Raw genomic sequence first — 25,441 nt, forward strand, 5'->3', positions numbered from 1 at the left:
CCCCAATACTTGTTTTCACCTCATTAACCTGTAGAAAGAGAAGCAGATGAAGGGCAGGTAATGGAAATGCTCCCTACCTGTGCTGTCCAGGTGTCCTAGCCGCTGACCACATCTGAACGCTGACCATTTGAAATGCAGGTTGTGTGACTGCAGAACTGAATCTTTTATTTTATTTTATTTCATTTCATTTAAATATAACTTAAATAACGACACCTGGATAGGGGCAACCATGCTGTACAGCTCAGTCCTAGAACTTTCTCCCTGGAGAGACAGCCTCACCGGCCCAACAGCACAACCCCAAGCATGTTTAATTTTCAAACAATTAAATTGACAGCAGGGCCACAAAGTACTTGTTTCTAAAGTACAAATTCAGTTTATTCAACTGTTTACGACACAGTACACAGGAGGCAAAGTGTTTCACATCACAGACTTCACTTCCAACTCCTTGGAATGTTCATTTCTTTGGCTTACGGGAGAGACTAGACAGGAAAGCCAGGCAATGCTTAGGCAACTAGAATGGGGGTGGGGGCAACGCTACCGTCATCCTCACAGGGCCGGCGATAGGGGCTGTTAGTCGCAAGCTGGTTTTCTAGACCTGTTAGCTGGAAGCATAGGGAGCACCGTTCCTGATGCTCACACCGTGTCGGGCTTCAGTCGTCTCCACCACACAGGTACAGCAGCGCTTTCTGGTAGTCACCCTTAGTGTCTTGCTGCAAATAGCCCAGGAGAAAAAAGAAATACAGCATCAGAAAAAAAAGCCCAAAGTAGCAGCTCAACGTTCAGTGAGGCCTCTCCCAGGACAGAGAGAAGACTCTGCAGGAGACCTGCCTTGACACAAAGGCCCGAAGGGCCACACCCAACCCATTGCCCTGGAACCCTCTGGGAGTGTGGTAGGAGGAGGCGTTGGGGAAGACATTCAAGTCTCCTTGGGACTGTGGCATGGAGGGAATGCCAGGCGCTGTAGACTGATAAAGACCAGTGACCAGGGCTGTTCTTACGCAGCAAGGTCCTGCCAACACCCCAACTTTCCTCTCTCATCCTCACCCTTCTACAGAGAACAGGGTACTTTCCTACCTCACTCTACTATTTCCTGCATGCTTAAGGTCAACTGGACATAAGCTGGTGAGATGAGGAACAATTGCTAATAGTCTAAACAGTCCTTTGACTTTAAACATGCGCCCTAATAAACCTGGCTATAGAAAAACCCAGCTCTAACTTCATCTTTGGTAACCATGGGCAGGCCCTAGGACATTTCAGGAAGTTTTAGAAAGGGGAATTGCAATGGCTGTCTGAAATCCACACAGTGCCACCACTGTGAATGCGGTCACTTCCTTACATGCAAATGCGCCAGCACACCAAAACAGACAGAGGCTAAATTGACTGGAAAGATGGCAGTCAGTCACTGAAAGTTGTCAGGCCTATCCCAGAGGATTTTCCAAGGCATAAACACATAATAAACGGTAAAATGTAACTGATCTTCCAAGTCTCTTTGGGATGTCAGCAAGGCTTACAGGGTCATCATCAGGAATACCAACAATCGTTGTAGAGGAACAGATGTGAAAAATATAAAACATCTGCCTGATTCCACAAAGACCAGGACAAATCACAAATGGTCCTTTCAAAGCAAATCCCTGATGGCGGGTGACCGGCATCTCTTCCCCAGAGAGTTAGAAAACAGAAAATCACCATTCCATCATCATTCTGCCAGGCCAGCTGCTGGGGCCCGGGGCGCTCTGGATGGCAGGGCAGGCTGACACGACACCTCGGGCTTACCTGGATGTAGTAGTACAGGGACTTGCCGTACTTTCTCTTGAATTCGGACCTAATTTTCAACATGTCCACTTCACTGCGGGAGACCATGATTCTGATCAGGACCTTATCTCGAGTCCCCTTGCCCTGAAAATCAAGTTGATATTCCAAGTTACACACACTGAGAATGTTAACATTAAAGAAACAGTCTAAAGGTTAAGCATCCCTGATCTGAAAATCTGAAACCTAAAATCCTCCAGATTCCAAAACTTCTTCAGTGCCAACATGATGCCACAGTGAAAAATTCCATATATAAGCACTGAACACAAACCGTTTCATGCACAAAATTATCAAAAGCATTGTATAAAATTACCTTTAGGGTATGTGTGTAAGGGTTACATAAAACACAAATGGATCTCACGTTTAGACTTGGGTCCCATCCCTAAAATATTTCATTATATGTATGCAAATATTCCAACATCAAAAATAAATCTGAAATCCAAAACATTCCTGGTTTCAAGCATTTCAGATAAGGGATATTAGGGCACAGCGTACACTACCTGGGTGATGAGTGCACCAGAATCTCAAAAATTACCATTAAAGAACTTTCATGTAATCAAACACCACTTGTTCCCCAAAAACCTGTAAGAAAGGGAAGACAGAGAGAGACAGAGAGAGAGAGCGAGAGAGAGAGAGAGAGAGAGAGAGAAGAAAGAGAAAAAGAGAAAGGAAGAAAAAAAGACAGAAAGAAAGAGAGGCAGGCAGGAAAGAAGGGAGGGAGCGAGAGAGGGAGGGAGGGACCGAGGGAGGAAGCAAGAGAAGAAGGGAGTGGGGGAGGGAGGGAGGGAGGAAGGGGAGGAAGAAAGAAAAGAAGGAAAAAAAGAAAAGAGAAGAAGAGAAAAGAAAAGAACAAAGAGTATCTGGGAATTCCAAACACACCAGGCTGTAGTCAGCACAGACTCCCACTCTGTGCCATCGTTCCGTAAATGTACACTGAGCACCTACTACCACAAGGCTCACTTCAAGCAGTCTGAGCTTCCAAATGTAACAAGAGGTTCCTGACTCTTGCAGGCTTAGCGGGGACATGCCAATATGCTTCTATCATCACTCTGCGCCATCTGAACGATATGTGCAATAAAGACCACCGAGTTTACTTCCAGAGCATCAGACCAGAGGCACTGAGGGATGCCATTTGATATGGAACTCAAAGACAGATGGCAGAGGCAGCGCGGACAAAGGAGATGTTCCAGAAGGAAAAGGCAGAAGCCCAGAAGCCAGAAAACACAGGCACATCTGAGGTGTAGAAAAGGGCATGGGTCTATGGGAAGAGGTGGTTCGTTGAAGGGAGAGTTGTGGGGCTGTCTTTGGAGAGTGACAGACCCAGGTTCAAATCTGGCTGTGTAACTTCAAGCAGCTTGAGGCCTTCTGAGCTCCGTCTCTGCATTTATAAAGAAGACAATCATATAAGCCTCAGACCTGATCTGCAATGATTTAAGGTGAAACAGTAGCACATGTCTACTGTATAGTGGGCACTTAATAATCCCTCCCTTCTTCACTTGTCTTGACTCTGGGGCTAACAGGAAGAAATCACTGGGAAACCGGAGCAGGAATCAGATACGATGACCACGTCGCATTTTCTCTCTCCCGCGGCACTTAACTTTCTGCCTGAACACAAATACATGTTCAAGCAGCTGAGAGAGAGACCAATCTGTTGTTCTCTCACATGTCAAATACAACCACAGCTGACTAGTGTGCTCCTGCCCCCAGACAGTGGGGTCCCCTTCCTCCATCCACGAGTTGAGGAGACTCCGTTTGGGGCACAAGACAAGAAAAGCTGTGCGTGGGAACACAGCCCTCTCAGCCAGCCGCCCTTACCTTCATGGAGTCGTACAGCCGATCAGCAAAATACAGGGGCTTGTTCTGAATGCACTGGACTGTGGAGAGAAGAACGGGAGTCAGAGCTGTAGGTGCTCTCGCCTCTCCTCAGCCAGTGGGAGAAGACGCCCTGACCCTGGGCCACAAACCAGAAGTGACCTGATACAATGGAAGCGGGCTGCAAAATGGGACAGGCTAAGGGAATCCTGGAAATCCTCTGCAATACTGAGTTCCACCACGGTTTTAAACCAGGGGACTCCGAGACGTGCAGATCCCAAGAGCACATGTGAGTTTCCTCAACACACCCCTCTCTTCTCCTGTTCCCTGACTCCTCCCTGGCAACCATCTGTTACCAACTTAGGCTTTTATTCAGTTTTATATTCTTAAACCAATACAATTAAGACTGTAAAACTATACCGTTAAACTATAAATTAATTATTTAAATAAATAATTAAAAACTATAAACCTATACAATTAAGACTGTAAAACAGAAGCCACACCTCCCAAACACTGGAATTAAGAGGATGGAATTAAGAGGTGCTCCAGCACTGTCCACTGAAAGCTGATGTCTACCAGTAATGGGGGCCACGCTTGCTTACCCAGGTTCAGAAAGGCATTTTCCAGGTCTCCTTTAACCTCTTTCCTGATGCTCTCCAACATGTCATAAGGGCTGTAGCTCTTGTACCTATCAAATACTGCAGAAAACCAACAGAGAGTTATCAGATCAGAGCCACTGGTCAAAGTTGTCAATAATCACCCATCTAGTTTTATGCACCACGATTTTTTCAAAAATTGAGGATGATCATAGCATCCTAGGGTGTTAGAGGTTGCCATGGTGACCAGAGCCGACATCCCACGAGTGTGTCCTGGGACAGCCATATCATGCACCTGTCCTGAATGGCATTGCCCAGGCCACGTATTTTGACCATCTCCATCTCCCCTGAATGGAACCCACTGCATCTGGAAACCACAGGAAACAGCACAAAGCATGCAGCAAAGTCCACTACTTCAACAAATATAGTGAGATAAAATGGTCATCAGACAAGAAGGAGCTGCAAGCTACAGCACCAAATGCAGAAACTATTTGCAAGAGAAAAGAATCCAGGCCAGGTGCGGTGGCTCAAGCCTGTAATCCCAGCACTTTGGGAGGCTGAGGCGGGTGGATCACGAGGTCAAGAGATCGAGACCATCCTGGTCAACATGGTGAAACCCCGTCTCTACTAAAAAAAAAAAAAAAAAAAAAAAAACAAAAAATTAGCTGGGCATGGTGGCGCGTGCCTGTAATCCCAGCTACTCAGGAGGCTGAGGTTGCAGTGAGCTGAGATTGCACCATTGCACTCCAGCCTGGGTAACAAGAGCGAAACTCCGTCTTAGGAAAAAAAAAAAAAAAAGGATCCAGAATGGGAGAGAAAGGCGAATGTACCTGGTGGGGGAAAACGGGTGAGCCTATGAGAGTGGTAAGTAGAGAGAGGACCTCATTCTGGCAAACTCAACCCCAACATGGACATCCACCCAGCCGCCCCAGAGCCCCAAGGCACTGAGACCCCCTCAGCACAGTGCCCACCTTTCTGCAGGTGGCACACGCTCCGCTCGGTCATGATGCTGATCCACTTGGGAACATCAGTTCCTTTCCTCTTCACTCCAGCGTCATAGAGATCCTACGAGTACAACCAACCAGAAAAAAGTTAACTACGCAATCCAGCATAAGGTCATAAAAACTGTCATGCAAAAAAAAAACAAAAAAAGCTACACACTCAAAACGCCCAATGGGGAAGAATGGTTATACTACACACATGGGCACCAACGTACTATTTAGACATACTTAGTCACAAGCAGTCTTCCTGAGGCACAAATGGATACAAATAAGACTGTAAATAGTTCATGAGGTCTGTGATTATAGCCTCCTTCCTTGAGTAAGAAAGGAAGGACCAAGAGCTTTTATTCATATACAGAAGGACAAGTCAATGTTAATTAGCACATCTGGCCCTCCTCCCTTTGGGTACATTTAGGGGCAGATAAACTAGTCAACATTTACTGGACAGCTATGGCCAGGCTCCCATTCCCAAGCTTCTCAGAGACTCAGGGAGTGATGGAGCTGGAAAAGGAGCCTGTCCCATCTCATTTTCAGTTTCTGGAAAATTTAGGCGCTATAAGCAGTCCTTAACAATGTCAGGAAGGACAAGAGGAAGAAAGGCTTACTGAAGGGTAGATATTCATTCCGTGATCTTCCACCCTCTAGGAACTGCAAAACCCAACTTCTATTATTTTATTTAAAAGTGTTCTCAGGCCGGGCGCGGTGGCTCAAGCCTGTAATCCCCGCACTTTGGGAGGCCGAGGCGGGTGGATCACGAGGTCAAGAGATCGAGACCAACCTGGTCAACATGGTGAAACCCCGTCTCTACTAAAAATACAAAAAAATTAGCTGGGCATGGTGGCACGTGCCTGTAATCCCAGCTACTCAGGAGGCTGAGGCAGGAGAATTGCCTGAACCCAGGAGGCGGAGGTTGCGGTGAGCCAAGATCGCGCCATTGCACTCCAGCCTGGGTAACAAGAGTGAAACTCTGTCTCAAAAAAAAGTGTTCTCTACTACCTTCTAGAAGTGTTGTGTGGAATATATTGAATTTAAAACTAACATGAATTTAATTTTTTTCTGCAGCTTTTATACTTACTGCGACGTAACTGTTGAGCCTTGAGTAATTACAGTTCATAGCAGTCTGAATAAGCTTAACAAATAGTTCTCAGACATTATCGAACTACAACTGGCAAAAGTTTTATTCAGCCAGAAAAGGACAGGTCTCTGCTGGCCTCCTTTTTCCCCCTACAACGAGCTGTCAGCCGCCCTGTCCCTGGCTGTGTCTTCACTTTCTTCTGCTTCCCACCTGCCTGCCTGCTAAGTGTGCACAGCCAGATCACACTCTGCAGAAACTGGTGCTTCCATACAAGCAAAGCCTGAATGAGCATATGTGAGTCAGGTATTGACTCTGTAGGTAATGCCAGCATTATAACAGAGTATCTTCTAATAAACATTGCTCTCAGACTACAGTGGGTTTAAAAGATGGCCAGAAATTCTTTGACATTCCTCCCTTCCAAAGGAGGAGCCTAATCCCCTCCCAGTGAGCGTGGGCTAGACTCAATGACTCACTTTTAATGAAAGGAGTATGACGGCAGTGCAGGGTGGGACACCTGAGATTCATAAAAGATGCTATGGCTTCCTCTTTGCTTTCTCTCAGATTGCCTGTTCTGGGGAAAGCCAGCTGCCATGTTGTGAGGATGCTCAAGCAACTCTACTCAAGAGACCCTGAGCCAGAACCACTGCACTAAGCCACTCCTCAATTCCTGACACAAAGAAACTGAGAAATAATACATGTTTGTTGTTTTAAGTCATAGAGTTTGGAAATCATTTGTTACACAGGGTTAAATTACTATACAGACTATCCAGAGATTTACCAGAAAATAGAAACTTAAACCGAAAAGCTCAGCACTTACCCGGGCATCTTGGTCAATCAATTCATAATCAATGACAGAGCCATCCTCTGCTCTTCTGCCCTATGAGGAGGGCAGAAAAGAACTTCAAATCCATTTCTTTGTGTATTTTAAAGCTGAAAATGTTTTCTCCCCAGTCCATGTAAGCCATTAGTTAATTTTCTAAATAAGTATCCCCCTAAGATTTTTCTTACTTTGAAACCTAGACCAGCCAAGGAGTGGTAAAATCATCGAGCAAGGAAGCGGGTGCTGTGCCTCTCCATCAACAACCCCCTCCTTGGAACCCAGTCCTGGCCTGCACACCTTACAGAATCCCTTTCCCCATCCCCCACAAAAAGCTGATGAGATTTAGCTCTTTCCTTTAGCAAGCTTGCAATGCAGATGGAGGAATAAGCGGAAACAAATGTACAGCAGCCAGGGAACCTACGGCACTAGGAAGACACGAAATCCACGCGGAGGAAGAACTCTCAGAGAGCAGAGTCAGCACACGGTGTGAACCATGGGGCCGGGCTGAAGCGGAAACTTCAAGGGTCAGTCAAATGCAGCTAGCCAGGAGGAGAGGGAGAGCCAGACTGCCCACGAGGGCTAGCACAGGCCACAGGTGCAGCAGAGCACGCTCCCAGGTAAGTGAGGAGCTGCCCTGTCAGAGCAGAGCGGAGCAGCAGAGAATCCTAGGAGCAAAGATGCAGGGAGGGTACAGAGGACTTTTCCCAGCAGTTACGAGTTTACAATGGATGCAGCAGAAATGGGGTTTGAACAGGGAAGTAACATGGCGAAAGTGTATTTCACAGAGATCCGTGAGCGGCGGTCCACAGGGGAGGTGGGAGGGAAGAGAGGAGAGCCAGGGAGAACAGCACAGGAGCTGCTGCAGTAATGGAGATGTGAGCGGGTCAGAGGCGGCATACCGTCTGTCATTTGTCATCAGGGTTCCCAGAGAAAACAGCCTCTCGTCCCTCCCCTGGCACATAAGCATTAAGTGACACACCAGCCAGAATTAGGGATTCACGGGGGAAGCACCGTTTCCTCCATGTTAATGTGTTAACATCAGCAATCGGCTCGACAAAGACAACTTCACTCCAGACAAAGGACTACATGGGCAAATTCTCCCATGAGAAGTGAACTCAAGAAAAAGAAAGAAGGTCACTTCCCACTGGGTCCCGCATGACCACAGAGAGAGGCAAAGTGACCTTCCCTAAGTCACGCGGCCAAGGCTCTGGCATGTAGATCCAGGCCGGGACTTGAGAGCTGCCCAACCCTCCTCTTGCTCCCAAAGTCCACTTGTCCATGAGGTTTAGCAGGATAAGAAATCCTATTATACAAAATTGACAACTCCGCAGTGACAGTGCAAGCCCACTGTCGAAAATGCAGCTGAATTTCTGATGCAGGCACAGGGGATTTAGTTAATTCACTTCAAGTCTAAAATGAGGTATGTGACTTGCCTTGGGAGGAAGCAAGGGCAAAGAAAGAAACTGGGAAACCAACCTTTGCCAGGGCAACCATCAGCTTGCGGAAGTCACCAGATGTATCCGAAATAATGTCCTTCTCCAGATCAGTCTTGTACACTTGGAGAAAAATACATCTGGTTTTATGCTTTCTGCCTGTGAAGCCAACCATCCACCCCAATTTTCCATTTCCCACTAAGACTCTGAAAAGCAGAACAGCTATGTCAGCTGATATATCCATTCTTCTTAACCCCCAACCGACAAAGGATTCACTAGAATGATTTTCACCCTCATGAAATCAGAGCCAGAGTTACTATCCACGACAAGGGGCAGCCAGGGTAGATCAAATCAGGGATCCTCGGGCTCACCTTTGACCAGTGCCCTCTTGTGTAGTTTAAATACTGTCTCTCAGCCCTCCTGACTGTGAATACTCACTCTGAACATCAAAAAAACTGGAGGGCTACACACACACACACGCACACACAATACCATGCTTTATTGTCCACTGAAAAAATGCACAAAGGCAGAAACTACTAAGAAAGAATGCTTTTGAATAAAATTATATTTCAGTAGTCAAAAACAGCATCTATACTGAAATACAGTAGCTAGAGAGGAACTGTTATGCTCCTAGTACAAAGAAAAAAATAAATGTGTGAGGTGATGGATATCCCAATGACCCTGCTTGATAATTACATATTACATGTACCAAAATATCACATGTACCCTCAAAATATGTACAACTATGATATATCAACTTTAAAAACTAAAAGAAAACAGAAATGCAGTAGCAACGTTGAGTTGTGTTGTTTATTCCACTCATAGTCTTCTATACTGTTTAGTGTGCACAGGTCAACAGCGGCTTCTTGCTATGATTTTTCAGCTACCCACAGTCCAGAGTTGGGAACCTCTTGAGCAGAGACTGAACAGCACCCAATAAATGGAATCCATCTATAATACTTGCTACTTCTCCTCCTCAGATCTTTTTTAAAAATAAATGTTGTTTTCTCTCCTTTCCCTCCTGTCTACTGTTCTTCGAACACAGAAGTTCCAGCGGAATGTCATGATCAAAATGCCGGCAATGAGGAGGTGAAGGAGAGAAATGGGACCACAGCCAACCCCGCTTTGCATGGTCAAGATGGCAGGCACTTCAGCACATCAACAATCCAGGCATCTTAACCCGAGTACTCACCCTGGTGGCCATGACAGAGTCACAGAAATTGGGCTTAGAGGGTGAATCACAGAAATCAAGCTACTCACTTTCCTTGTAGACTCTGTTAATTTCCTGCAGCTCCTGGTTGGTTCTTGAGCAGATGATCTCAATGAGGGAGTCCTCATCTGTTCCCAGCCCCTGTGAACCAGGAAGCACCAACATTATCAGGGAAAGGCTTCTCCACCGTTAGCCTACTTTTCGGATCTCCACCAACTAAATTGCAAACATGGATTGCGTCTGTTAGCATCCTGCCTTCTACATTCCTACTGAAGAATCTACGCTCTGTTCCTTAGCACCAAGTAACGGCATTTTCTGTTTCTTTAAAAAAAATGCTTCACCGGAGCACAAGATGGTGTAACTGGCACGTCTGAGTTCAACTGTTAATATGTTTGTTTGTTTTTTTTAAAGTAGTGAATGGGAAGAGGCAGCAATAGAATATGCCAAAATGTTACAAGTGGCAATTGCCTTTTGCTGTGGGTATGTATATAAAGTAACTTTTTCTTATTATTTTTCACCTTCTACCATAACCACCCACTATTTTTAAAATGAGGATTTTCTTTGTTAAACAATGCTTCTCACTAATTTGAAATAAAGGAAGATAGAAAATTTATGTTGTCACTCACAGCCAGCATTGTTAGAGGAAGTCTTTTTACCAGGAAAAGGTATAGAAAAAATTTTTCGCTTTACCTCTTTGAAATGTAAAATTGGGTTAATGTTAAAAATTTCATTCCTGTCCTTCCATTTTTGCTTCATAATTATGCATTCTTCAGGCATTTTAGAAAAGCAAAAAGAAATAATGAAGTGCCAAATAAACCTAGACACCAACACTTTATTAAGGAATAAGGATTTGATGGGTGATGTATTCAAATTTAATATATACACTTTTGAGCATGCCAGATAGCTTAAAAGGACTCAATGAAACATGTATTTCAAAGCTGGCTTCATGATCAAAGTCAAGATTTAGTAATCAGGCTTCTTTAATACTTGTCTTTCCAAATATGGAAATATCACTTTGAACTAAGTAGAATTACAACTGTTTAAAATGTAAATCAATTATAAGGTGTTAATACAATAAGAAACTTACTTATCCACATGAAAAGTGTGTCAGCTATTAATTAAACTTATTAGAGGTTATATGCCCCTGAAAAAACAGTTTGTATAATATAAGCTAAGCCTCGGGTTAATGGTTAATTTTGAATTTTATTCTTCATCTAATCTTTGAACCAATGGCTCTTCTTTCAGAGTTTTTAATCATGATCTGTAGAGGCTCCAGCAAAGCCAAAAAAATTCTCCCCTTGTTAGCCAAAGGTCTATCCAGCCTTCTGCACAAATGTTACTAAATGACTGCGGACCATCTTTGAATATTTTTAAGGAGACGCAGTTGTTCAATCTCAAGGATGATAGAAATACAGTCTAAAAATAACACACATTGGGAGAAATGCTATATCCTGACATTGTAGAATTGCAAGACAGGCAGAATAATGTAAGATGTGTTTCCTTCCTTCACTGATATACCAGTGTTAACATCTGAGAATTCTAAGAGTGGTTTTTACGTCTACATTCAAAGGTGACCTTGGCAATTTCCAAAGCCTGGCCCAAGCTGTCCACAGACTGTCCACAATTCCTAGCACAAGGGTAAATTCTACTGTAACATATGGCAGATACTGCCACTGGTACTGCCAGAAGTCAAAATAGATTTTTTTTTTTTTTTTTTTTTTAAAAGCATAGTTCAGTTAATGTCACTTCAAGCTTTATGGATTTTGGAAGGGTACTCAACTGTGATAGCTAATGGAAGAGCTGGCACAGGGTCAAAGCTTCAACAGTTAAAGCACCTTCCACTGGGCCAATTACATAGATTACCACAGTGACTGACAGCACAAAAAGGTCTGTTTCAAGTCACTAACACCTAGTAATCGATACTAGTAAAGTCACACTAATCATAACTAAATAGATTCTTGATAAAAATAAGACAAACTGATCTGGATTGTGGATGGTCAGAAGAAACCTAGGAGAGGCTGACTCATCCCTGCCTCCAAAGGTCCACAGACTCGGCTTTCAGGAGTGCTATTTTTATCAAGCGGGATCATGAAATGTTGTTGACATTTCATCATTCTTAAGGACGTCTTTTCTGCAGTACAGCCTACTTAGGACACTCAGACAAGTCCGCTCAAATAAACTGAGCACAGCCTGGGCTAAGCTGAAGAACTGAAGGAAGAAAGAGACTTAACAACAAATCTTAGAGCAGCCCTGAGCTATCAAGTTCAGGGCTCTGGAGATGCCCAGTGTCCGAAGCAGCCTCACTCTCGTGTTCTCTGGGGAAAGGATGATGACTGAACTGTGACATTAGCTCTGGTGACAGGCTTACAGCTCAGACTGTTCATAATTCAGGAATAGTGGCTTCAGAGAAAAAACAGACTCAGAATGAAAATCAGACATATGGCTTCCCCCACTACAGCAGAGCCTTTACCCATCTTAATCAGCAGAGGGCAGTGTCGGACTGTTCAAAGTGCTGCAGACACTACCAAAAAGGGTCCACACGCGTTGCAGTTAACATGCGTTTATGTGTGTGCGTCTATTACATTTATAGACTTGATGTTTTAGGTATGCACAAAGTTCAGGAGGTTTCCAGTCTAGAATTTTTACTTATTAACCTAAAATTCCAGGTTCAAAATAACTTTGCAAAAGAAAAACAAGACAACGTGCAATGAGACTTCACAGTTACCTTCACACGTGTACAATCTGGGTACAATTTGGGATTCATCATCCGAAATTACCCCTTATGTGCACTGTGATGTTCTGATTCTGCCCGAAGTTGAAACAAACAATGGTACTGACAGAGAGAATATGGGAGGAAGAAACACCCACGAAAGGATGAGCAGAATTTGCAAGCTTCACTTAACAAAAGCTATGAGATTTTTTCTTGCCTTAATATCACAACACATCTTTTTAAAGGAGGAAGTGTAATCAAGGAAGTAGTTTTCCCAAATGGTATTCCAATTGCCCAGGTGCTGAGTAGTAGCAGCTGGTAACTGACTTCTCAGCATCATGAAATTTCTTCACAGTCTTAAAACAAGTAATTGAAATATTTTTGGTACAAATCCTGAGACGTGTAGCTTCAGTTCATTTTTAAAAAATGATTCCAAATGAGAATTTAACAAAACTGAAAATCACCAGATTATACTCAGAAAGCTGTAATTCACAAAATTAATAGCAGATTTGACAGAGAGGACATCTCATAGGCATTTACCTTCATGGAAGCTTTTAGCTCAGAGGCGTCATACTGAGCAGGTGTCTTCAATAGGCCTAAAATCACCGTCTCCAGGTGGCCAGATAAGGCTGACTTCAGTGCTGATGCAAGTTCCTTCAAGAAAACAGGCAATCAGGAGGAAAGTATTTATTTTTTCCTTTAAAACTGGTGGGTAAAACAGAAGTAAAAGGGGTCTGTTTGTGAAGCAGGTTGTGAGTCTAACCACTCCAGAGTCTTGGTCAAACGCCATCAACTGCATTCCTTTCAACAGACCCAGATCTCAGAAACATAAACACCAGGCTTTGCTTTAAAGAAATTCCTTAAAATCCTAGTTAATTTTGCCTTCTTCCATGATCGATAAAAGGAAACTGGATTCGTATGTGATTCCTCAGAAAGCTGTGAGAGTACAGGCACTTTGCAATATGCCTGGAAGTGGTAACAGCCTGTGGAATCAGGATGCTTTCTGAGATCAAGGCCCCTGCTAAGAGGAGGTGTTTGAGCAGCCAGCCTCCTCCTCGAAAGCAGTCCTTGTGGCCTGCTGATATACTGTAAAAAAACGTGGGCGCAGCCATTGCAGCGGCAGCTCCTCAAAGTCACCGGAAGGAACCAGAGGCCCCAACACAGTTGGAAGTGAGGTCATGAAACTTGTCTATGCAAAACACTTCATCTAATACGGACAAAACAGCTCTTTGTCCACACCAAACTGAGACGGTGTTTAACGGAAGAGAGAACTCACACTCACGTGGCCCCCTTGAATTCCCTGCTGCATACAATTTCTTAAGGGTTCCGCCGTCACCATGAACACAAAAACTTAAGTCAGAGGTCTGGTGAGCACCCATGTATGCAGACAGAACTCCCAACTCCATGTGGCTTTCAGCGATGCCTTCCTTGGGCTAAACTTTCCACAAGTCACAGCTGATGACTGAAACCTCCTACTAAAATAATGTTCTTCTTTTCACCTTTTCCTTTCACTTCTCTTCTTTCTTTCTGTCCTGCTTTCTAAGAACACCCATAGCATCTACAAAGCTTAGCCCCTAGAGGTACTCGCAGGCTACAAGACGCGATTTGCAGCCTGTTTCAGACACCGCCATCTTGAATCATTCAAAGATGTCAACACTGTTAGAACTGACATGGATCTTAGCACCTGGCCAGAGCCTTTCCCCAACCACTTTCTCCTGCTTTCCGATGTCCTGGGAACACACAGCACTTAGAAGGGGGCTGTAAAAGCAGTACCTCCCAATTATAACACCAGTCTCCCAGTTTGGAACTTTGAGGTCAGCTTAACTCCAAACTTAGCCTACCCTTGACACTCCCCTCTACCCATTCTCTGTTCAAACCTCAAATAGCATTTGGGCACCTACTGACTTCTTCCACTTCTATTCCGAACTCCTTATGGGCGTTCAACTTCCTGTTTCTCACCATATCCAGCACAGAGCTTTGCTCTTAACAAAAACTAAACCGAAACTCCAGAAGTGTATGATAAACAAAACATAAGCGTTCCCTGGATATGTTTTATTTAGCATATGGAGAAGCCCTGCATCTGGCGTCTGCTGGAACATGAAGGAATCGTAAAAGCAGCTGTCTCTCCCCGCTCCTCTCCACTCTACTAGCTTGGCCCAGGTTCTTCAAGCTCATCCCCTGGGCAGTCGCAGCCCGTTTCCCTAAAGAACTCTGCAACGCAAATCTTGCTTATTTCACAAACATTCTTCTTAATTTCACAAACAGCTGATTGTTTCACTTGAAACTCTCTCAAGTAGTATACCTATCTTTTAGAAAAGATACATAATTCTCCTTGGCCCAAGGCTGAGAGTCGAGAATTAGTAGGACTGTGGCTGGGCGTGGTGGCTCACACTTGTAATCCCAGCCCTTTGGGAGACCCAGGCACGTGGGTCCTCTGAGGTCAAGAGTTCAAGACCATCCTAACCAACATGGAGAAACCCCGTCTCTGCTAAAAATACAAAAATTAGCTATTTCTGGTGGTGGGCGCCTGTAGTCCCAGCTAGTCAGGAGGGTGAGGCAGGAGGATCACTTTAACTTGGCAGGCAGAGATTTCAGTGAGCCCAGATTACACCAATGCACTCCAGCCTGGGTGACAGAGCAAGACTCCACCTCAAAAAAATAAAAAAAGAATTAGTAGGATGGTGAGCTGTCCCCAGCACACAGCGAAGCCTGTGAGATCTTGGGACCTCACCATAACTCTGGTAGTATCTTCCCTCCAAGAGGGTATGTGAGAGCTTTGTTCTCCATATATCTAAAACCAAGACCTAGAATTTGGGTGCGGCAGTCTCTGACTGTAATCCCAGCAGTTTGGGAGGCTGAAGTCAGAGAACTGCTTGAGTCTATGTGGCAGAGGTTGCAGTAAACCGAATCACACCACTGCAATCAAGCTTGGGTGATGGAGCAAGACTGTTGTCTCCAAAAAAAAAAAAAGATCCAAGCTTCTCTGTTTGTGCATATACACCCAAATGTATTCCAAGACCATACTCTCTTAGTGACAGCTGAAACATCAATTTTTTTGCATGCTGTCCAGAGATGAGCCTTCTGCTCCAACGGGAACTTGGCTTTAACAGCTCACAGACCCCTTTGGGAAGCTGAAGAAATAAAACACACCCCACTACGCCTCACTACCAAAGATTAATATAAGTCTAGTGAAAGAAGAATTTTAATGCACATGAGATGAAAGAAGCCAGATGCTTTCCTATTTATGTCCTTTCCAACTGTTTTAGAGTGCGAGAGATTGGAGTGTAGCAAGGCTTGACCTACAAATCCCAGGCCTGGTGCTCATGTCAATCCCAAGGGCGGAAGTATCTCTTCTAGAATCCTTCCAGCTCACCTCTACTGCGGCTATGAGTGAAAGCCTTAAGTCAAACGGGAGCTGCAGGAAGCCACATTTACTGCGCTGTCCAAGAATAAATCAAAAGCTTTTAATAGCAAGAAGTTAAAAATAAAGCAGCACATCCTTAAAAATAAAATTTCCTAAGACTGACAAAATAAAGGATGAACAGGCGCTGCTGTTTCTTAACCGCTAGTGGACAAGCAAAGGGAAAAGCACACAGAGATCCTTTAAATAGTAGGAGCGTGGCATATGAAGATAGCCTTACAGACCAAATGAACTACCAGCTAAGCCCACTCGCTGCAAAACTCTTAAGAATTCAAGTGTATATTTTTAAAATGAGAGGAGCTTGATAGGGTCGATACTCAGTGGAGGGCAGTGTCCTAAAATTAAATTAGAAACATCTTATCAAGAACCAGCAGAAGTCATAAAGATGAAATGAGTTGTGACACGTAGAAAACTGAGCACAGTGCCTGGCCCAAAGTAACCACTCAATCAACGATGCCCGAGGTTGTTACTGTTGTTCCCCTATTCCTTTCTAACTTTCTAATCCCGGAAGTTCTCCATCCAGGAAGCCTAGGTTGGAGTGGGGTAGTGTCCTCACACAGGAGCTCCCCAGCACTCTAAAGTGAGCATGACCACCTGCGCACTGCCCCTCTCAGACCGACGGTGGCATTACACTCTCATAGGAGTACAAACCCTATTGTGAGCTGCAGGTGAGAAGGATCCAGGCTGTGTACTTCTCACGAAAGTCTAATGACTAATGACCTGAGATGGAACAGTTTCATCCTGAAACCACCCCTCCCCACCCACATCCATGGAAAAATTGTCTTCCATGAAACTGGTCTCTGCAGCCAAAAGAGTTGGGGACAGCTGCTCTAAAGGCCGTGTGTGTGTGTGTGTGTGTGTGTGTAATCTAAGAGCACCCATGGCATCTACAAAGCTACACACACATGCACAGGGACTCTTAGAAGGATTTAAGAAAAATATCTTGGGGCCGGGCGCGGTGGCTCATGCCTGTAATCCCAGCACTTTGGGAGGCCGAGGCGGGTGGATCATGAGGTCAAGAGATCGAGATCATCCTGGTCAACATGGTGAAACCCCATCTCTACTAAAAAAAATACAAAAAGTAGCTGGGCATGGTGGCGTGTGCCTGTAATCCCAGCTACTCAGGAGGCTGAGGCAGGAGAATTGCCTGAACCCAGGAGGCGGAGGTTGCAGTGAGCTGAGATCACGCCATTGCACTCTAGCCTGGGTAACAAGAGCGAAACTCCGTCTCAAAAAAAAAAAAAAGAAAAAGAAAAAGAAAAACATCTTGGATATCCAAGGGTCCCAGAAGTATTCTGCTCATGAGAGCCACAACTCACGAAAAGACAAAGCAGCCGGGCGCAGTGGCTCAAGCCTGTAATCCCAGCACTTTGGGAGGCCGAGGCGGGTGGATCACGAGGTCCAGAGATCGAGACCATCCTGGTCAACATGGTGAAACCCCGTCTCTACTAAAAATACAAAAAAGTAGCTGGACATGGTGGCACATGCCTGTAATCCCAGCTACTCAGGAGGCTGCAGCAGGAGAATTGCTTGAACCCAGGAGGTGGAGGTTGCGGTGAGCCGAGATCGCGCCATTGCACTCCAGCCTGGGTAACAAGAGCGAAACTCTGTCTCAAAAAAAAAAAAAAAAAAAGAAAAGAAAAGAAAAGAAAAGACAAAGTAAAGCCTGAGGAAATAAAAATTCAACAAGAAAAGCCCTCCATCCCTGGAATGCCTTTACCTTTTTAGTCCTTCTCTGGTAGGCGAAGGCAATATCTTGTCTCTGTGCATTGCTGCGGTTGGTCAAAATGTTGACAATGGTGACCTCGTCCACACCTGTGAAAATACAAGTTGTTAATTGTTACTCAACCATATACTCTAATATTTTGAGCTTACCTAGAAGGTGTTAAGCAGAGTTTTTCAAACTAAAATTTATATGTTTTCCAAACTGAAATACCAAGACACCAAGATTTGTTCTGTCTCTTTTGTCCACATCCTCTACCTACCTAATGCACATACTCTCTTTCCTTTTTTCCTGAGAGCCTCAAACCTCAAGCTTTAATGGACCTTTTAAATATTTGTGGTTTAAAAACTATTTTATTCATAAATTGGTTTCTGGAATCAACAGCAGGAGGTACATTTGTGGGGCTTTGGCAGTCAGATGGAACAACAGAGATTTATTAGGATTTTAAATCAAGGTCCCCAGATTGCCATTTTACTAGGGATTTAATAGACAGTAACTGCAAACTGAATTAATAGAGATAATTATTTATATTTATTACAGGATTATAGCTATATAAGCAGCTAGGTATAATTTCTATAATTATAAAAACTGTCATGACAAATGAGTCAGATTTAATATGGCAGTTGTATTTTAATAGCATAATTGATTAACACAATCATACTTATTGAAGACAAAATTGTTCTGTAAGGAAAGTAAACGTTCCACTGCTTTTAATCTTCAATAGGCAACTTTAATAATCAATTTTATAACTTTATTAAAAAGAATAAGTGTTTTAATCTAAATTAAATCTACATTGGGAGTTTTTGAAGTGCCACCAAAATATTTTAGTACCTATTTTAATTGGAACATGTGTATTTACAAAGATAAGCAATGCCTTCTGGTGTCTGAAAGTTTCCAATTTTATATTAGAAATACTCCTAACATCCCATTTAACTTAAGAAAGTGCAGTTTTGAAAATTCAGAACGTGAAAAGTCTCTCTCCTGACTGATTAACTTTGTTTAATAAAAGGTAGAGTCTTTGCCATAACTGGATGGGTAATTTTTGGGTGAGAGAGTACAGTTGCTAAACCTGCAAGGTCACTTGCAAGCTACAAATGGCTTGGCCTAAAGAAAATCAGGAGTCCTAAAGGAACAGAGAGGTCAAAACCGTAACGCTTTGAGACAAAGACAAACAGCAGACCGACAGAGGAGGTATTCTGAATTCTCAAGTGTGTTGGATCAGAAAATATAAAGTTAGAATTTCTGGGTATAGGGCCAGGCGCGGTGGCTCACACCTGTAATCCCAGCACTTTGGGAGGCCGAGGCGGGTGGATCACGAGGTCAAGAGATCGAGACCATCCTGGTCAACATGGTAAAACCCCGTCTCTACTAAAAATACAAAAAATTAGCTGGGCATGGTGACGTGTGCCTGTAATCCCAGCTACTCAGGAGGCGGAGGCAGGAGAATTGCCTGAACCCAATAGGCGGAGGTTGTGGTGAGCCGAGATCGTGCCATTGCACTCCAGCCTGGGTAACAAGAGCGAAGCTCCGTCTCAAAAAAAAAAAAAAAAAAAGAATTTCTGGGTATAAAAATAAATCAATTTTTTAAATGTATATGCTCATTTAAAAGCAAGTCCATACCAATAGTCTGGCTATCTTAACTGTAGCATCTATAACTTTAGCTCTGATTTTTAGAGTAGCCAAGGTAAACACAAAAATCCAATTGCTGGATATGAGATACAGCTTCAAAGATGCTTATTTCAGCATTGTATATATCGAAAAGTAAAGTAGGAAAACCACCTATGTCCAATAAGAGGCTGATTAAATGTTCTTTTTTCCATATGAGATACTATGCAGCCATTTAAAATGCTGGCATATAAGTATTAAGTAATGTTGGAAAATTCCACAATATAGATACTGTTAAGTTTAAAAAAAAAAAAAAAAAGAGGTTGCAAAGCAGTATCGTCAGTATACGCTCATTATTGTAAAATGTATATGCATTACAAGAAAATATCTAGAATTCTCTATATAAAAATTTTAATAATGATCATCTGAATGGTGGGATTATGTATAAATTTTTCTTTCTTTTGATTATCTGTACATTCAAAGTTCACCATAATGACCACAAATGGGTTTTTTAAAATACCCAGTGAGTGGCAGGCAGTCATTGCTCTAACTTCACTTCAAGAGATTCCCTGTATAGCTCTAAATACTTCAGTTACAAGAAAACACAGTCATAATAATTAGTAATTACATCTACATAATTCTCTTCAGTTTCCAAATGTCCTAAGACAAGCTTTATTATTTCATCCTTACAACAACCAAGTGAGGATAGCTGTTTCTCTTTCTACGTCACAGGTGGAGGCTCTAAAGCTCAGAGGGACTGCATCCCACTCTAGAAGGACAAACATCCCTGTTACGTGTGTCAACATTGGCCCTCCTGGGGTCTCAGCTGCCACATCTGCACAAGTAAGGGGGCTTGAACAATGATCCCCCAGCCAGTTCTGTTTCTATGAAACACCAATGGATATAATAGAGCTTTAACTTGTATTTCGTTTCAATTAGGAATGGGCAGAAGAGAAAGATTCAAAGACTCGATAATGCCCACACAGTGGACGTGTGCCTGGGCTGCTGTGTATGCATGCCTACCCACACCCGCGTGCTCACTTGCTCATCTGCTCTCTTGCTGTCTCTCAAAATTCTATGGCTCTAGCTTCACATCAGGCAAACCACTTGCTTATTAATGGGTTTTGCCTTGTACTTAATTTTATTACCTACAACTGAAAACGCTGAAGAATTAACACAAAATACAATTCTATACTCTAACCTCAATTCTAATACTTCCAGAAGTCAACCTAGGAGCCGCTGGCCTGAAGTATCAAGAACACTGACCCATAAAAAAGCATTCTCTGATAAAAACAAATGCAGTCTGTGTTTGGGTCCGAATGTGTTCTTGGCCCACCTGCATTAACAGCACATGAAGCACTTATTAAAAACACAGTCCCTTGGGCCCCACCTGAGAACCACTAAGTAAGATTCTCTAGAATAGGCGTCCCCAGACTACGGCCCCCTGAGGCTATTTATCCGGCCCCCCGCTGCACTTCAGGAAGGGGCACCTCTTTCATTGGGGTCAGTGAGAGGAGCACAGTATGTGGCGGCCCTCCAACGGTCTGAGGGACAGTGAACTGGCCCCCTGTGTAAAAAGTCTGGGGACGCCTGCTCTAGAACTTGGAACCCAGGAAGCAGCACTTCAGCAGGCTCCCTGGTAATTCCTTGTTTGAGAATCACCAACAGAAATGGATAACCATGGGTGGGAAATGGAAATGTCTTTAGAACTCTACCAATCCAAAAGACTTTTGTGTCACATCTACCAACTGCTTCTGCAAGGTACGGGTGTCGATTACAGTTTTAAGGAAAGACGTGCTTACTTGGGTCCAAACAACCCAGATAAGAAGTAACATCTAAAAAGAGTTCCCTCCATAAGCTACAATGCAGTCCCACACTCTTAGCCAAGGAAACAGCTTTTTGCCTTTCTTTCCATTGCAGCTACGTGTCCAGCCAGCAGAGACAGAATTCAATCCAATTATTGGAAATCCCCATAAAGAGCCCTGGGTGGTTAACCCGAATCTTACCTAGGAGGCAGCAACAACCACAGTCTCAAGGAATGGAAATGTATTTTATCTAAATTAATTTACCAAGCAAACAGCCAGCTGAGATGCAGCATCTAAGGAGCTGGGACTTTACAAGTGAGCAGTCCTAATCCAGTGCACAGGTGCTAATGCCAGTAACTACAAAGCAATGAAGTGGAGGCTATTTCTACAAGTGGAGGAATCCCCTCCCACTGCCCTGCCCAAGAATCCCACCTGCACCGGCTATTTATCCCATAACACTGTCTGCATGTTTCAAGCTGAACTGGGAAAAGGAAGAATCATGGAGCCAGGATCAACTGCCTGGTCAAAGCCCCTTAAGTCCTGTCCTATGCCGTAATACCAAATACGTGCATCTGCAAATGGGATTGAACCATCTTATCTTTGGAACACTGCTGCTTCCTCCTGACCTGCTATTGTAATTGGTGGGGCCATTTATTCCTGTGGAAAATTGTTCAGTACAGATTGAGGCTGCAAGGGTCATCCGGTTAGTCATCAATTCTACCCAGGATGCAAGTGAAGGACTCAGACGCAACCTCAAATACCTATGTCAGCACAATCATCATCAACAATGTACAGCCAGTGCCAGGACACCAGAAAAGCCCTCAATTGAATACAGTGTCAGATGCCCGGGGGATAGGACTCTGCCTCCCTGGATTTCTACTCTTTGACCTCTCGTGTTCCAGTGCTTCAGGCAGTGTTTGCTGGGTGGAAGGGCCCAGGGTCTAAAGAAACCATGTGGGTGGGGCAGGGCATAGAGAAGAAACAGCAAATCTGAATAACGCTTTCTTTCCAACCTCTTCCTCCTGTGTCTGAGTGATCACAAAGTCATCTAAGCAAAGGCTCTCCCCAAGAAGAGTGATGTGGACAGGGCGATCCCATAGAACGTAGGTGAGAACATGAATTCTGTGATCCAGGCAGATTTTTTACAATTTTTTTTCAAAACTAACAGAAGTTACAGTTTTCCAAGATTACTGAGGAACCGAGACACAAATGTATTTGGCTTCCGATGGGAAACACCACAAGAAAGTCTTAAAGCATTTACTCCTTGAACAAAAATAGCCAGTTACCCTAATTAGCTAACTACAACAGTATTTTCAACACTTGGATTGTGAGCACCCCAGAGGCCAGTCACTGCTCCAAATGCCAGTCAATCCGAAGCAACAGCTTTGCCAAGGGAATGCCAGGGAGGCGTTGCTGACAGCAGGATGCCAGCAGAAACCTGGGGGTCCTGGGTCCTGTAAATCATTCACCATATTTTTCAAGCATAGAGCACATTTGCAGTCTAAAATGATGGCTGAATCCAAACCCACAAAATCAGCCTCCCGGAGTTTCCTCCTCCTCTCTGCGGGTAGAAACCCCAAGTCAGTTCCAGCATCTGGCATTCCATGGAAAATGTGTGTCTTTATTGTCCATGGCAAGGCACCAACAGCCGTTCTGAACAGGATGCTGACTCACATCTGCCGAGACACACTGACTGCACAAAGAAAATGGATTTCATTTGTGTTTGACGAAGGGCTCAGGAGGGTGAGGGCTGACTTGGAAAACAAAGGAAAACTGTCCATACCTCTCCTTTCCTAGATGATGGGGCAAACCACTACTCGACTAAGATTACTGAGCATACCAGTATCAAAGCTGAGAAGAAATCATCTTTACAAAAAGATGAGATGCATGCCAAAAAGAGAGGGCAGGGCACAGAGCTATGGGTGTGCACACGTGGACATACTTCATTTATTAGAATAATAGTAACTTTTTGCCGGGCGCAGTGGCTTACACCTGTAATCCCAGCACTTTAGGAGGTCAAGGCGGGCAGATCACCTGAGGTCAGGAGTTCGAGACCAGCCTGACCGACATTCTAGTGGAGACGGGAGAAACCATGTCTCTACTAAAAATACAAAAAAATTAGCCAGGCGTGGTGGCACATGCCTATAATCCCAGGTACTCGGAAGGCTGAGGCAGAAGAATGGCTTGAATCCAGGAGGTGGAGGTTGTGGTGAACCGAGATTGCGCCACTGCACACCAGCCTGGGCAACAAGAGCGAAACTTGGTCTCAAAAAAAAAAAAAAAAAATGTAACCTTTTACTGAGCCAGGCGTTTTTATGAGATGTCCACATTCTATCATGTAATTCTCATCACACCCATCTTGGGTGGGTGCCATTGTCATTCCGGTTGTACTAATGAGGAAACCAATGGTCATAGAAGGCAGAGAGACTCACTCAAGGTCACACAAGCAAGACACCTCCAGGGCTAAGACTCAAACCAGGACTAAAGACCCTGACTCACTGCACTGGGCAACTCTGCCTCCTGTGATACAAAACGATGCCAAACTTGAAAATAAAGCAAGAGGAAGACAGCATATCCTCCAGGTATGTGCTAGACCACTATCCCACAGGCCCAAAGACTCCTGTTCAAGGAACCCGCTCTTTCCCGACTTGCTACTTACTACCGATTTAGGCATAGATTATGTGGGGTTACATGTTAACTTGAAGATTTTGGTCCAGTAGAAAGGAGGACCCCAAAGGTTGTGGCTTCACTGCCCCATAGGATATTAATGGTCTTGTATCCAGCTCAACAATCTTCCTTTCTTTTTTTTTTTTTAGACACGGTCTGACTCTGTTGCCCAGGCTGGAGTGCAGTGGTGCAACCATGGCTCACAGTAGCCTTGACCTCCTGGGCCCAAATAATCCTCCTACCTCAGCCTCCTGAAGAGCCAAAACCACAGGCACTCACCACCAATGCCCAGCTAATTTTTAAAAATGTTTTATAGAGATGGGGCCTCCCTTTCCTGCCCAGTCCCTCCCAAAGTGTGGGATTACAGGCAAGAGCCATCATACCTGGCCTGGCCCAACAACCTTACTCCAACATTCTTTTCTCAACACTTATCAACATCCAGTCTCTCAAATTCTCCCTGGATCAGACTTGCCTCAATGCATTAAATAAATGTTTAATATATGCTCATCGTATGAGTCAAGTTTCCACTTTTTTTTTTTTTCAGTCTTTCCTTCTATTCTAGCTCTTTTTTATGTTTACTAATAAAACTGTTAGGAACTTCCTAGCCTAAAAATAAAAAAGACCTTTTCCTTTGAAATATGTTTAAAAATACTGAGCACACCCCTAAGTTAATGCTCTCTTCCCTGTCCTCCCCTTACTACCAGACTCTTTGGCAGACTGGTCTAAACCTACTCACTCTTCTGTATCTACTCAGGCTCTTTCAAGGTGGCTTTCACCCTGTAACAGTGGAACCAACAATAAGTTCACCAATAACCAACCTCCTAATTAGCAAGTCACACAAGCTTTCTCAGCCTCCGTCTTCCCCTGCCTCCCTCCTCATCCCCCAGCTTTCTGCCTGTGACACTTCTGATCACTTTCTCCTCTTTCAAACTTTATATATCTATATATATATATATTATTGCACTTTAGGTTCTGGAGTACATGTGCAGAATATGCAGGATTGTTGCATAGGTACATACACGGCAGTGTGGTTTGCTGCCTCCGTTCCCATCACCTGTATCTGGCATTTCTCCCTATGTTATCCCTCCCTACCCCACACTTTCCCTCCCTATTTCCTCCCAACACACCCCAGTGTGTGATGTTCCCCTCCCTGTATCCATGTGTTCTCATTGTCCAACACCCGCCTATGAGCGAGAACATGTGGTCTTTGATTTTCTGTTCTTGTGTCAGTTTGCCGAGAATGATGGTTTCCAGGTTCAACCATGTCCCTACAAAGGACACGAACTCATCGTTTTTGATGGCTGCATAGTATTTTCCATGGTGTATATGTGCCACATTTTTCCTGCCCAGTCTATCATTGATGGGCATTTGGGTTGGTTCCAGGTCTTTGCTATTGTAAACAGTGCCACAGTGAACATATGTGTGCATGTGTCTTTATAATAGAACGATTTATAATCCTTTAGATATATACCCAGTAATGGGATTGCTGGATCAAATGGAATTTCTATTTCTAGGTCCTTGAGGAATCGCCACACTGTCTTTCACAATGGTTGAACTAATTTACACTCCCGCCAACAGTGTAAAAGTGTTCCTGTTTCTCCACATCCTCTCCACCATCTGTTGTCTCTGGATTTTTTAATGATCGCCATTCTAACTGGCGTTGAGATGGTATCTCAATGTGGTTTTGATTTGCATTTCTCTAATGACCAGTGACGATAAACATTTTTTCATATGTTTTTTGGCCTCATATATGT

General features: G+C 43.9%; 1 protein-coding gene across 1 annotated transcript in view; it reads right to left on the reverse strand.

Annotated features, from left to right (window-relative positions):
• Nucleotides 1-347: 347 nt before the first annotated feature.
• ANXA2 (annexin A2) overlaps nt 348-25,441 on the reverse strand; it is a 55,103-nt gene continuing 30,009 nt past the window's right edge. Inside the window, exons 4-13 of the mRNA XM_003928995.4 lie at nt 17,608-17,702; nt 13,007-13,120; nt 9,807-9,897; nt 8,590-8,669; nt 7,111-7,170; nt 5,189-5,282; nt 4,224-4,319; nt 3,625-3,683; nt 1,774-1,896; nt 348-710 (exon numbers count right to left, since the gene is read on the reverse strand). Of these exons, the coding sequence (XP_003929044.1) occupies nt 651-710; nt 1,774-1,896; nt 3,625-3,683; nt 4,224-4,319; nt 5,189-5,282; nt 7,111-7,170; nt 8,590-8,669; nt 9,807-9,897; nt 13,007-13,120; nt 17,608-17,702 (872 nt within the window). The 3' untranslated portion in view covers nt 348-650. The remainder of the gene's footprint in view (nt 711-1,773; nt 1,897-3,624; nt 3,684-4,223; nt 4,320-5,188; nt 5,283-7,110; nt 7,171-8,589; nt 8,670-9,806; nt 9,898-13,006; nt 13,121-17,607; nt 17,703-25,441) is intronic.

Source organism: Saimiri boliviensis, chromosome 2 (assembly GCF_048565385.1).
Source record: "Saimiri boliviensis isolate mSaiBol1 chromosome 2, mSaiBol1.pri, whole genome shotgun sequence".
Classification (NCBI taxonomy): Eukaryota; Metazoa; Chordata; class Mammalia; order Primates; family Cebidae; genus Saimiri; species Saimiri boliviensis.